Here is a 14,333-nt window from a genome sequence, read left to right as displayed (position 1 = left end):
GTGTTCTTTAAAACAGAGCTTTGGCTTAAGGTATTAGTGCAATGACAGGAGAGGGAGATTCTTGAAGCATTACTCATTAAGACACTAAACAAATAAGATACATTCTGTACTGGTTGGATGCACTAAGAGTTGCCAGAAGTGGGAAGGAGTTGAAGCTTCGCAGAAATTCTACAGAGAACTGTTAGGAAATGAAACACTGCAAGGTTTTAAGCTGAGGTCTGACGTGTGTGAATGGAAGCAGCAGTTCACGTCTGTCAGAATTACTGCTGCTTTCCTGATTTACAGTGAAGAATCCATAGGTATGAAAGGGTGCGCTTCTGAGAGAGAAAGTTTAAAGAATGTAACTCAGGCATGTTGTTATCTTTGGGCTTGTTTCCTATTTAGCTGTACACTTGTCAGTACTTCCATTTTTTCCTCTTTTTTTTTTTTTTCCAGATTCCCAAGAAGGAAACTACAAGTCAGAGGTCAACAGTAAACCCAGGAAGGAAAGGACAGCTTTCACCAAGGAGCAAATCAGAGAGCTAGAAGCAGAATTTGCTCATCATAACTATTTGACCAGGCTGAGGCGATATGAGATAGCAGTAAACCTTGACCTCACTGAAAGACAGGTACTGATGCAAAATAATGGACTTTCAATTCTTGCCCAATATTTACCAGTGGTTAGCAGCTCCTCACAGTAGAGCTTTTGTTTATGTTACTAATAGATATGCTGATATATGAGATTGAATGTTTATAGTGAAATGATACACATTTATTATCTTTCTGCTATGCAAGTAATTTACATTTTTATATGTACAGAGTAGTTTCATCTACTAGGCAGAGATGGAAGATAAAAGCACGAGCAATATATCTGTTAAACTGGTGCACATCCTTTCTAATCTGTCCACACTGATGTGGCTGAAGAAGTGGTAGGTCCCAAACACTGCATGCACAAGCAGTTGATTTGCCTGCAAGCAACAAATACGAGCATCTTGTTTTAGTCTCTTCAATATATGCAGTTGCCATTTGTCCAGAGTTTCTGAACATCCTGTTTCCAGATGGCAGCAAGAATGGGAACACCAGCAAAACTGGAATACAGGCATTTTTAACCACTTTATCTTACCATGCGCTGTGAAAGCGGAGGAGATGATGGAATTTCTTATCACTGTTATTGGTTTCCTGCTCGCCAAACCCTGGTCCGGAAAACACTCCTGCATGTGCTCAAGTTTCATCATGCATGTTGTCACATTGATTTCTAATGGAAATATTCATGTTAAACATGTACTGAATTGTTTCAGGATCTCATCCCAGCACATGCAACAGGTAGTCAAGTCACATTTCAAATAATAATTACATCAACATACATATTTAACAAATGTGTTTTAGTAAAGACATTTAGAATACTGGACCCAAATACACCAATCTAATGAAATGTTACCTATGGTTTTATCATTAAAATCGAAAGCTTTTTCCTCACTGATAGACAGTCATCCTTTCTTCAGGACTCAATATTAGATTGGGGGATTTCTTTAGGTGCAATCAGTAAGATGATCATATATTCAAGGGAAGGTATCAAAATAGCACCATGTTTTGTGACCTCTAGATACGAGAAGTTTTGCGATTTTCTTGAGTTTTGTTAACACTTGCCGAAAGTCGGTATCTCAGTGAAAATCCAGTCTTTTCTATACATATGAACACACATTTACTCACACAAGCAAAAGAAACAGTTTGGGTTTTTTTTTAATTGGAAGGCTTCTAGAGAATGGCTGTGCCTTCCAGCTTGTCAAGAAGAAGCCAGTAATTTCTCTTGTTTACTTCAACACGTTGCCAGCTTCCACTGGGCTCATTTTCAGTTACTTAAATACATTTATTATATTTTTAAAGCACAAACAATTGATAAAAGTTTGCCTTTTTAATTTCTACTGAATAAGGTAAGCCGAGACAATTTGATTAACTTCCACACCTGATGTTGACAGCTAAGCAGAGGAGGAATGTATTCTTGACTCAGTGACAAAGGTGCAGTGGTGTGGAACTGAGCAATGATAAGTAAGTTTTAAAAAATATCTGTTGGCCAATTTGACAGGAATCAGTCAGGTGAATTCAGAAAACAGATGCCCATATTTAATAATGGTGAATTTGGCCTGGAATTTCTCCCTGATAAGTTCTTTCTTCTTCTTCTTCAAATCGAGTAGTACAACTAAATGAAGAGACAGTTCACTATCTTAATGGAAATAGTTAAACTAAAAGTATTTAACCTACTGAAAAGGGACAGATAAATATTGACTATTGTCTCTGGAGGAGAAAAGGAAGCTTGTGCTACACAAGTGCAGAGAATTCATTTAAGTCATGGGAGCACTTGCTGTTTTCTAGCTGTCACGTAATGTCGGTTCTAAGCATTCTGCTGATAATTGTGATAATTTCTATAGAATTATAATTAGTCTACCCAATTATGTAATCTAATTCTTGTCTGCTTTCCCAGATTATCACAGCGTGACAACTGAGCTGCTTGAGATAACTCCCTTCCTTCCTTCCTTCCTTCCTGCTTCCCTGCCTTCCTTCCTGCCTTCCTCCTTAAAACCACCCTTGCTTAGCTTGACAGAGTCCAGTTCTGTATCTTGCCACAATAAAACGGTCTGAAAGAAAAGAAAAAAAAAAAGATAGCATAAAAGCTGTATTGTTAATTGAAAACAAAAAGAAAATTGAGAGGAAATTCTGGACATATTTTTCAGGTTCTGAATTATACTAAGCCAACTAATGATGTCACTTCCAATGTCGTCAATTAGAAATACCCCTTTTTTAAATCAGATACATTGCTTTGATGGAAAAATGGTGTAAATAGGCATGGCACTGGCATTTCACGGTATATGGAAGTTTTCAGAAGCTGAATGCAGTAAATCAAAAGGCTTGACTCTTCTTGCATACTTGTTTTACATCAGTCTTCCTTCAGTGACTTAAAAAAAATACGCCAGGGTGAACCAGGTGTGACACAAGTATTTCTTTATTTTCCAGTTAAGAGACTGAACTCATGTGCAGGACCTGTCTTTCCGTCATTAGCAGAATGAATGATTATTCTTGAGTGGGATAACAGCACTTACTTCTTTACTCACTGCTGTTATTACTTTGTTTTACTAGCTGTCCCAACAGAGATCATATTTGGTCGCTATCTGAAATGGATGCAACAAAACCAGTCCTTTCTCTAAAATTATTATGACTGAATTAAAATGTATTGATGGAATTAAAGAAAAAAAACGTTCTCCAGTGAGGTAGAATTTTTAGAAAATTGCTATTTCTGCAAGTTTTCCTTTACTATTTTCCCCTCCAAGGCTGCATTGCAGAAAATGATACCTGATAGGCAGTAGTTCCTTTGAAATAAGTGAACACAAAAGTGATAACCTTGATCTCATCTCAGGCTGTAGACCTATTTATGTTGAAAGCTCTCTTGACCCCTCATGAAACATTGAATTTGCACACAGAGAATTGAAACCTGCTTCAGATAATACAATGACAAAAACCAGCAAGCGGTATTGGATGAACTGATGTAACTGCTCAGAAAATAGGTTTTAGAGCAGACCTAACCCCTGATGGAATGAATTGTTTAGTATAATTGTTTTCATTAGGTTTTTAAGAAATGACAAGCGTTATATTATTCAGAAGGCAGAAGAACAAAAAATAATCTCGGGAAAGTACTGTTGGGCCATCCCAAACTTAGAACTTTCAGTTATTTCCCAAGATGTGAGATAAATCACGGAGCCTATTATCTTAAGAAAGCTCTATCTTCCTCTTGACTATAGTGATAATTTCAACCATACGCCACAGCTTAAAAGAGGCACTGACCAACTAACACTTCATAATTACCTTTCTGGCATTTAAACAGACTGTAGAAAAAACATATGTCTCACCATATTTAAAAAGCTATATAAGGGTATTAAAGTTTTCTACAGTCATCAAAGTAGAGCTCCATTTGACTTTTGAAACAACTTACAAGATCAGTTCAAACATAAATGACTCATGGAAGGCCATTTCAGAAAATAATAATGAAAAAAACCCCTCACAACATATGGATCAGGAGAAGGAAGTAATCCTATCACTCCCTAAAAAGGAAACCTGAGTTACAAGACAGGAGGATGAAATGAAATAAGTGCCTCGATTGCCCAGATATTAAGAGTGCACTTTGAGAGCATTATAAGCACATCTGGTGGTAGGATGGCTCTATTATGGTATTGTAAGAATTCCAGCAGTATAGGTACATATAATTCCTGCTCCATCTCCTATAGAGTGCACTCACAATCCCTGCTCAGCCAGCAGTTAATAATTTTCAGCTGGCAGGCCTCTATTATATTTTGAAGAGCCAGTTAAACTAAAAACTATCTTAGCTCCCTAGACATTTGTAACCTTGACAAGCGCATTCTTGGCTTTTTTGTGCATCCAGATAAACTTGGAGAAGGTTCCACGCAAACTTTTTAATATCTCGCTGTGGGATGAGGAGAGGAAGCAGCTGCAGTGGGGTATCGGAGGCGTGGCAAAATGGACATTTTTATGGAGTTGGTCCTGCCAAATATAGAAAGAGTAGGAGATCTTTCCACCTCGCAAGATCTTTTTGCATGGAGCTAATCAAAAGAGTAATGTTGCAGTTCTGCAGGCTAGCTAAGGTTACCGGAATAAACAGTCCAAATATGTGATGCTTTTGATTGCCAACATAAATGGAAAATCCCACCTAGTCAGATTAAATTCTGCTGATGGCAACGAGAAGGAACTTTAATTTCCAATACCCGCCCAGAAGCCACCAGTCGTTTATAAAAGGCCTGAAGCCATTGATTTTGCATAGACAAAGGACAAAATTCTGTCAAAACGAAGAGTGCTTTTGCATCTGTGTTTGGCTTCCATGTATGTGGTGCCAACACGGGACGAGTGACAAAGGAAGAAGCTCTGTAAAGCCTTTTTCTGTCAGGAAGAGAAGCAAGCAGCATTGCATTTGGGCAATGTTGGTACAGTACCATAACCCACACTGTAGCACTGCGTTATGACTATACAAATAATAAATGAAGTTTTCCATTAGAAAAGTTTCCTCCAGACCTGGTCACCGCAATCCTTCATCAAGAGTGACTTGATTAAAATATTTTCCAGCATCACAGAGCTCAGGGGAGGCTAATCACTGCAGTTTTTTTGCTTGACTGCTAAAGTAAGAGTAGCTCCCCTTAGTCACCTGGGTGAGAAACCAGGGAGTTCAATGTTCCTCAAATAGGTGTTTGTTCTGAACCACCTCTGGAAGAGTAAATGTCTCCCCATGTATCACACAGCACGACTAGTTTCCTGCTTTAGGAAGCTAGATTGCTAATGTTACGTGGTGAAATTATTCCCCTGTATACTTTCAACAATGGACTGATAGGACAAGCTTGACCATATCTGTCTGATTTATTGGGCTGTCACGTCTTCTCTGAAAGGCAGCTGCTCATTCCAAGCTTCTATGTGTTAAGCACTCGCTATACACACTATAATAATGAGCCTGTGTGGCTTGAAATCCTTTGGATTGTTTGTTTTATTTAAAGTAACACTCTTAATAAAATAAAACTCACTAATACTTTTATATTTGTCTTAATATAAATACAGCAGTAAGAGTTACTGCGCTAACTCAGTTTGTTCTTTCTTAGGAAAGAATGCTCCTGGCAAACTTAATTATAACTCGTGCGTAATTTTGATTTGTATGATAATTCTTTTTTAAAAAGTATATGGCAAAACTTCAAACATCTATTTACTTTTGCAGTATTGATTGAATTCAAACAGCAATTCCATGTGCAAAGATCCAAGTGCCTCAAGGTGTTAGTTGTGAGTGGACCCTACACCTGCAGAGAAACCCCATGAGGTTCTGGGTGGGGAGAAACCTCTGTCCGTGCCAAGCAGTGTACGTGATACAGGCAGAAATATTAGCAGCTCCTACGGCTGCTTTTAAAAAGCGAGTAAGGCTCTGCTGTCCCCTACCCCTGCCATTTCTTAGACACAAGTCAAGAAAGATGCGGTTTCTTCTGTCACCTGTTTAAGGAGATAGGAGCTTTTCAGGTTTGTCATTTACAGTTGCTATAAAAAACAGAGAGATCAGTGAGGAATAAGTGGTGTTGGAGAGGTACAAATGAGCATGTAGAATAAAGGAGATGATTTTTTTTCCTTTTTTTTTATGCAGGGCATTGAAAAATGTAGAATCTCTTTCTGGTTTCACTAATTTCTTCTCCTCAGGCCAGGCCCTCCTGAAAACAGCTGCAGCTTTTTGAGGCTTGCTAGTTTTAAAACTGGATGTTTGCTATCAAAAGACTCAAGACTGGCTTGGTTTGGAAGGCAAAAAGGTCCCTCCAGAATTGAAGTCATGAACTGTGGAACTAGTCTTAGTGAATACAAATGAGGGTGCTTCTTCCTTGGGCAGGGAGATGGCTTCTATAGCCATAGAGCCCTGGAGGGTTGTCATAGGCCAGTAGTCAGAGGTTGGTTGCTGCTGAGTCCTGCTTCTTGACATTTGCCTTTCCTCATACTGAAGTTAAAGAAAAAAGAAGCAAAAAAAAGCATCCACATACTCAGCCAAAAGCCAGTCTTGATTACCCACTGTCTTTTAACTACCACACTCAGTTGACTGGTACAAAATGGGTGCAGAATGATGCATGTTAGAACTTTTTGCTCATGAAATAAAATGCTCTACATGTGAGTAATTCTTGCAGGTAAATGCCTATACAAAGCAGAGGCAAAGTTTAGCTAAAGGTGATCTCCACAAATCAGTTTTCCACCATATGTTTCTTTCGTAGATTTCTATATATATGCAAAGAAATTGGATGAAGGTAGATTCTGAAAAGATATATTACAGGAGAATAAGTAGAGGGAGTTCTAGCAGCAGCCCCACAGATTGCCTTTCTTTGCTTCTGGACAAAAAAGAGAGATGAATTTTATAAAAAATACTCCCTTAGATTATGTACAACAAACCAGGAGTAGGAAAGAACGTGAAATAGCGTATCCCATTCTGCTTAAGGTATGTTAACCCTGAAACCTAGTTGAGAGAGGTTTTGAATAGGAAGGGTTAGCTGTTTGGTCATGAAATGAATTTTGAAGATCATGGTGGAGAAGGTGGCAGTGCTTTGGAAGGAGGTAAACTGAGCACTCTCAAAGACTTCTGAAACTGGAATGAAATACTCCTATCACTGCTCTCCTCTGAAATATAATGTCTATTCCATCCCTGTCTAAACGTGGGAGGTAGAAAGGAGAATGTATCACCTAAGCAATACCCAAACCTCAACTGACTTCTATGTAACGAAAAACCAGAACTCACTCCTACACCTTCCTGGGTGCCAAAAGCTCCAGCTGTCCTTTGTGCACCTGCCAAAACCACCCCTTTTTCTCAACAGCTGCTGCAAAGTACTTGTGCACATTGAGTGCAAAGTCCTGTAACGTAACACGGAGCAGTTTGCTTTAAATCAGTGAGCAGGTGACTTAGGCAATTTTAATCAGAAGGTTCTGGTGCCACTCATTAATTTCCAAAGAAAAGTTAATTTTCTCCAGCTGATGTATTTTGGTACTATTTTATAATAACTAAGAAGACATTTAATAGCTTTATTTAAACATGGTTTAAGCTCAAAATACATTTAAGATTTCTAAGTGGGCTTTTTTGGAACAGAAATTGGAATTCCTTTAAATCGTGTAAGAAAGAAAATTAAGTTTAATTGAATAAAACTACATTAACTTACTCTCCCCTGTATCCATCATGACTGAAATCCAGTTGAACTATTTAAAATCTTGTTATCTTTAGTTACTGAAGTGAACTGATAACTCTGACTGCTACTTCTGTAAATAATTTAAACTAATAGATTTGATTCTTCCAACCCTTGTATTTATTCAGTCTAGAATAGGAAAAGAAACTTTTCTGGTTTTACATTCCTATTTGCTTTTATAAGTTTGTTGAACAAACTATCATGAAAATACTACCTATATATATGCAAAAAAGATAAGTTTCAGCTGTATAACACCAGTGATTTCTGCAAAGTTCAGAAGTTTGACTTTCTTTAAAACTTGGCAGCATAAGTGTACTATCTAAAAATAACGGGAGCGTTTTCAGAGCCAAAGTAAGTTGAGAATTAAACTTTTTGAATTTTTTAATTTTAAAAGACAGGCTTATTTTTTGTTATCCATATGTTTGTCTGCATTAGAGGAAAGTAAACTGACAGATTAACAAAGATAGTAATAAAAGAAGACGGACAATGGCTGACCAGGGGCAGAACGCTTAAAAGGCTTGGTGGCTTGGTCTTCCTGACACATCATTTAGGTATAATAAAACATGGAATCTGGGATACTGACTTCAAAGACTCATACTTAGAAATATGCATGCCTTATAGCAAAATAACAGTTTCAACTGGCACAGTGCTCTTCTAATTTTTAAGGTTTGCAAGATAGCAGGCCTCAAAATTTAATCTCGTTTGGGACTCATGCCACTAAAACCTGGAATAGAAAACCTAATTTTAGGAAAGAATCTTTGATTTTAGAAAAGATCTTTTTTAAAGAGAAATGTCTTTTTTCTTAAAAGAAGAAAGACAGCAGGCAATGCAACTAAGGTAATTTGAAGTCAGTCACGCTTTAACTTTTCACATGAGAATGTCTTTATTAAGAAATATTCATTAATTATAGAAGGTATCTGTTTAGCTTTTCTCTGTAAGTACAGAACGCTAAAATCCCATGTCAAAAGGAAGTACCTGCATTCTACAGAACATGGTAGAAGTCAGTTATTCTTAAAATCAATGTGACTGGAGTGCTCTGCTGAAGAATGAGTGTTAAATCAGAAATTTAGGTGATATGCTCATTTGGAACCAAAATGATGTGTTGACGTCCACATCATGAGGTTGTATGAAAAATATACATGCGAGACAGCACATTATGAGGCCCTTAAGCCTACTAAGGACCTATATATCATAAGTGTATCATGATTACTGTAGTAATGTAGACACCGATAATGTCAGCCTCCTTGTTTGGAATCTCCTCCCGTGATTCCTACAGAGTAGACCTTAAAATAAAGTGGTCTCAGCAAAAAAATTCAGTTTCTACCTCAGGAGATGCACAATGTGAAATCATTTACTCGTATCTTAAGTAACAGCCTAATCATCAGATGTGGAGATGCAGATGCTAAACAACTTGTTGACTAAGGGAAAAGAAACTGTGCTTTCGTGCTAGTAAGCAGATGTGCTCAATAGACTGGCTCATAAGTGCTGATTTAGAAACAGCTGTTAATGCTACCATCATCTTTAATATAGTTCATTTCCCTCCACTTCCTTTGTTTTCCATACATACATACATATGCTTGCTCTATACAGTTAAGTTATGCTAGTCAGAGGGTGGAGAAGAGGGAGTGCATTTTAATAAGTAATAGGCAATCAGGACCTAATCCTGGGAGGTGGTGAGCACTCAGCTCCTGGAGCTAACTTGGACTTGAAAAACAGCATTAAAAGGTGCATAAAACCTACGGTATCAAGTTCTCGTAGTAGATCTTTAAACTAACTCGAAAAGGACATCGGTTTTGCAAACATTGTAAATGGCACAAGCTTTCTCTGGAAAAAAGTTCAAGAGTTTTTCAAGTTCACTTCAGTAAGGGCTTTTTCTCTCTCCTTTTTTTAATTTAATTTTTTCTTTATTTTTCTCTCAGTCATTCTCTCCTTTCTCTCACTCTTGCTCTGTCTCACTTTCTTCTCTCTCCTCTTTCTTCCTCCTCTCTCCTTTTTGTTTCTCAGGGTGCTTTGTTCTGATGCTTGTTTTGCGCAACACCCATAAGTTTCAAATGAGTTGTGCACTTGAAAAGCACAGTTTTCCAAGAAGCCGGATAAACCGACACTCTGAAGTACTTCACACGAAGTTTGCTTCACTTCCTTCCCGTTACTAAAATATAGATGGATCACATATCAGTAACAACTATACCCTCCATAATTGACTCTTCAGCTCCAAAGGAAGTTCAGAATTCCGATATCTGAATCTGATCTCTAGAGGAAATAACAAGTGAAGGATCTGTCTCACATTATTAGCACATGAGCATTAAAGTCTTCATCTAGAGCCCACTGAACTCTATGGAAAAACTCACATTGACATTAGTGTACTTTGGATCAGGTCAAAAGTGGGTTTCAGTATTTTATAATGGAGGACATAAAGAAATATATATCAAAAATACCTAACGTATTCCCTTGTATAAGAGTCCTGCTGTACATTGATGCAGCAAATGACATCAAATCAAAATCGTAATGTTTTCAATGATAAACGTCACTGTAATTGATTTGTGGCTTTTGAAAATAATCTTTGACATACCAAATAAAGGAATTTCTTATTTGATATTCTCTAAGTAAATCAGACACAGATTATTTGAAGCCATCAATGAAAAAGCCTAAAGCTTTTTTTTTAACCTTTTTTTTTGGTTTTGTTTTTTAAATTGTTTATTGTTCTCTTTATGGGAAGCCTGCCTGGCTGTAGGCCAGTCAGTAGTATATATTCTCCTATGGGAGCCTCAGGGTTACTCTCTTCCTCCTGAGAGTCCACGCAAAGGTAGCTGGAGTCCTTTCAGCCCTACTTTCCTTAAATGCCATGTTTCCCAGATGGGGGTCATGTGCAGGTGTAGCATCGCACACTGGAATTTATAAATGTTATCTTGTGCTTATTCTTGAAAAGGGAAATCACCATCCTTTAATTGATTTATATCAGCTAATATACAGACACTGACCTAGACTCATCCCTGGTGGAGGCATTTCAGAGCATGGTGGGATGAGCTGGTCTGAGGGCAGGTGATCTGAGTGAAGAGGTACTCCCCAGCCTGTCCTCAGCTACTCATTACCTGGAAGCTGGTGCTAATCGGTTCACTTGGGTTTAATGCTCAAGGAGAGAGCCTGCTCTCGACCGTGATTTCGTGAAGTGACCTGAATTATAAGAAGCAGCAGCAACAAAATGCAGTAGAAAAAAATGGAAAACAGAAAAGAATAAATCTATTACATTGGAGTAGAAAACAGTCAAAAAATATCAGGTGAGCAGATGTGAGAGTTTAACTTTTCTGAGAGGAGAAAAGTAAGGAGCACCTATATCAGGAGCTGGGCAGTAATCATCCTGCTCACCTCTGTCCCAGCCGGAACAGTTTCTGACAATGATTGTAGGAGTATTAGCCTCAGTTTCTCCAGTATCCAAAAATGAAATGGACACATCCAGAAGGTGGTTTGCCTGGGTCTCTCCTGTTCCAGTAAGTTAAAATAGGTTGAATCTAGGTTGTGCTTTGAAATTTTCGCTTCAAATGCATCGTTGTCATTTTTCTTGAAACCACTTTTTGTATACGTTATTATTTTGTTTGAGGCTTTCACTGCTGTGGCTTATTCTGTGAATGTTCAAGGACATCAAAATATCCAGAAAATTCCTTAGATCTTCCAAACATTACTCCAATCTTATAATTTCTTCTTAACAAATAAAATTCTCTCGGCCCTTATTTCAGAAGAAGAGTGATAATATTCTGTGGTATTGGGTTGAATCTGAAGTGTATGATTTTTGGTACTTAGATTATGACTGCAGTTGCTTCTACTGCACCGTTTCGCACCAGTAATGTCTTTTGAAGAGAAACTTCATGGTCTTAAAACAGAAAAATGATCAAAGTGACATCTTCACTTCCCCCAGAAAGCTGCCAAGGCTGTATGAATGCTGTACCCTTTTGAAGACACTGTTTCCATGAACACCTCTGATACGTGACCCGAGTATGATAACTCCCAACATCACAGCAGCCAGTAATAAATACCTTCCCCTTTACACTCTTTTCACTTTACAAGCCAGATTCTTTGGCTCTGATGAGTTGACTGAAGGAAAGGATGTGCCGTGCTTTGAGGCTCTTAACTAACCTGGAATCATTTTGCTCTGTTCCCAAGTGATTGGCATTAACATTGGCTTTAACAGGAATATAGAGTATAAAAAGATAAATATACCTCTCTTCCTTCCCGCATACATACATACACATAGTGACGTTAACTTATCAGTTCAATTGTAGTAAATTTCTAATGTAAAATTCAAAGTGATAGTAAAGGTTAAACACTGCGATGTTTCCTGGATGTGTAAGACAGATTCAGCAAAACAGCATTTTTGTGGCTCTATTACTCATGTTGTACAATATATCCTGCTGTGCCTGTTCCTTGCTGTTTCTTTTAAAACGCTGAAACACATTCTGCTGAACGCAGCAGAGGATACACCAACATTGCAAGCTTTCTTGCTTTCCTTCCAAGTGAAAAGTTGCAGGCATTGTTTATTTTTCTGTGGAACCTTCATGTGAAGAGCTGCACAGACACACACGCACGAGGTTTTTTAGCAACATTAACTCTAAATGGATCAAACCCAACAGTCCTCTATTCATACTGTTTTCAGTGACAATATTTTAAGTCGATTTGAAATCAGCCTTTAATCTGGTCTAATATATTTGACAGATGCTATGCACATCTTTCTTTTTTTTCTTTTCTTCTGGCTATTGAAAAAAAAAAAAAAGTTCTTGTGGTTTGCCGTGCTGGTACTTTAGAACTGTGCAAATAATTTAGGTTTAACCCCCCCCCCCCCATATATTTCTATACAGAGAAGGGGAGGAAGGGAAATGAGTTTCAGCTGGAGTAAAATCTTGGGGTTTAATGTGACTTAAATACAGATACATTTTTAATCTTTCATAATACAAATTTATTTTCCGTTCTCATTGGAAATTATTTGCTGATTTTGACTCAAATTTATAAATACCTTGCCCTCTGGCTTTGGGGATATTCATTTTTCTGAAAAAAAAAAAATGACCAGGGTCTATGGCTAAATGTAGGAGAATTGAGTGAAGCATCACTTCAATACTTTTGTGAAACAGACAGGGAAGTCGTAAGTTTTGATTGTAAGAAATGTCTGAAAGATACTTCAGCAAGTAAATGAAAAAAAAAAAACGGCTTTTAAAGCATTCCACCTGAAACTCACCACCAGTTTATAGAAACAAACGTGCAGAACGCAGTGCAAACTCTTCAGTGCAAGTTCCTTTCCAAAGTAACTGCCCCCCTTTGAAGGGTAATTAAAAGCACTGTGAGCAGGAGGGGCAGCAGTATGGGTCCCTGCCACCAGACTGGCTCTCTATTACACAAAAGGTAGGTTCTTCTGTGCAGTCCCTCGATAGGAACCGTTTTGCCTCTGTTTCGCTGCCTGTGAAATGGCATTAATACATTTTTCAAGAGTTAGGTGAGCTTTTTAATGTTTTCTAAAGGGCTCTGAGGTCTTCCCGTGGAGCTGTCTGCTGCAGATAGCCCAGCTGCCTTCCTGCCGTAACCCCGCTCCCTCCTTTGCAGTTGTTATCCTCACATCCCTGGGGTTTGTGTCCTATCCAAGACTGGATTACCTGTTCTTCAGGGAAGTCTTGCTAAGTTTTTTACCATATGGACAGAAAGGCACATCAAAAAAAAAAAAAAAAAAAAAAAAAAAAAAAAAAAAAAGGAAAGGAAAAAACCCCCAAATGCTGCACTACAGCTAGAAAAATCATTATTACCTTCAATGACCTCATCTTTCTTTTCTTTTGTCTTCTGCAAAGGTAAAAGTTTGGTTCCAGAACAGACGAATGAAGTGGAAGCGGGTAAAAGGGGGCCAGCAAGGGGCAGCGGCCCGGGAGAAGGAACTGGTGAATGTGAAAAAGGGCACGCTGCTCCCCTCCGAGCTCTCTGGCATCGGCGCAGCTGGTCTCCAGCACACGGGGGACTCACTAGCCAACGACGACAGCCACGACAGCGATCACAGCTCTGAGCACGCACACTTATGATACACACAGAGAGTGTCCCAGCTCCGTTCTCAGGAAAGATGCTTTGCTGGCAAGCCTTACACAGGCATCGTTTACGTATGCAAGTGACTCTGGCAGTGATTTTTAAAGTTGTTAAGGAAAATTCAGGCTTATTATGTCTGCTTTTCTTGATTTTTAGATGGTTTACAGTAAGTGCCATGTCTTAAAGGTGCCTCAAGCGTGGAGAAGTGGAAGACGAACTTACCTTGAACATTCCAGATTTGTTTGTCATGTTTATGACAGCGGGCAGGTATTTTTGCTTTAGCTTGCACTGAAAATTACATTGCTCTCAACAGACGTTATATTCTGAAAACCACAGTGCCACAAAATCACTATCTAGTGGATAAGAAATGTATTTTAACTCTGTATATATTTACCTTACAGCATTTTCCTGTCTTCACTAATTTTAGCAATGCATTCATATTAGCTGATGGCAATAGTCACTCATGACAATAAATGGCTTTTTGTCTCTTTATTTTTGTTTTGTTTTCCAAAGACATACAATACATGCAGATACTGTTGTTCAAGTAGAGAACAATACAATAGT

General features: G+C 38.2%; 1 protein-coding gene across 1 annotated transcript in view; it reads left to right on the top strand.

The window, feature by feature from the left end:
• Positions 1–13,768, top strand: part of MEOX2 (mesenchyme homeobox 2) — a 52,638-nt gene extending 38,870 nt beyond the window's left edge. Inside the window, exons 2-3 of the mRNA XM_086468273.1 lie at positions 436–608; positions 13,544–13,768. Coding sequence (XP_086324399.1) covers positions 436–608; positions 13,544–13,768 — 398 coding nt within the window. The remainder of the gene's footprint in view (positions 1–435; positions 609–13,543) is intronic.
• The last annotated feature ends 565 nt before the right edge of the window (positions 13,769–14,333 follow it).

This window comes from Leptosomus discolor, chromosome 7 (assembly GCF_034619465.1).
Source record: "Leptosomus discolor isolate bLepDis1 chromosome 7, bLepDis1.hap2, whole genome shotgun sequence".
In the NCBI taxonomy this organism is placed as follows: domain Eukaryota; kingdom Metazoa; phylum Chordata; class Aves; order Leptosomiformes; family Leptosomidae; genus Leptosomus; species Leptosomus discolor.
The sequence above is the reverse complement of the archived record's forward strand: the minus strand, read 5'-3'. Positions and strand labels throughout refer to the sequence as shown.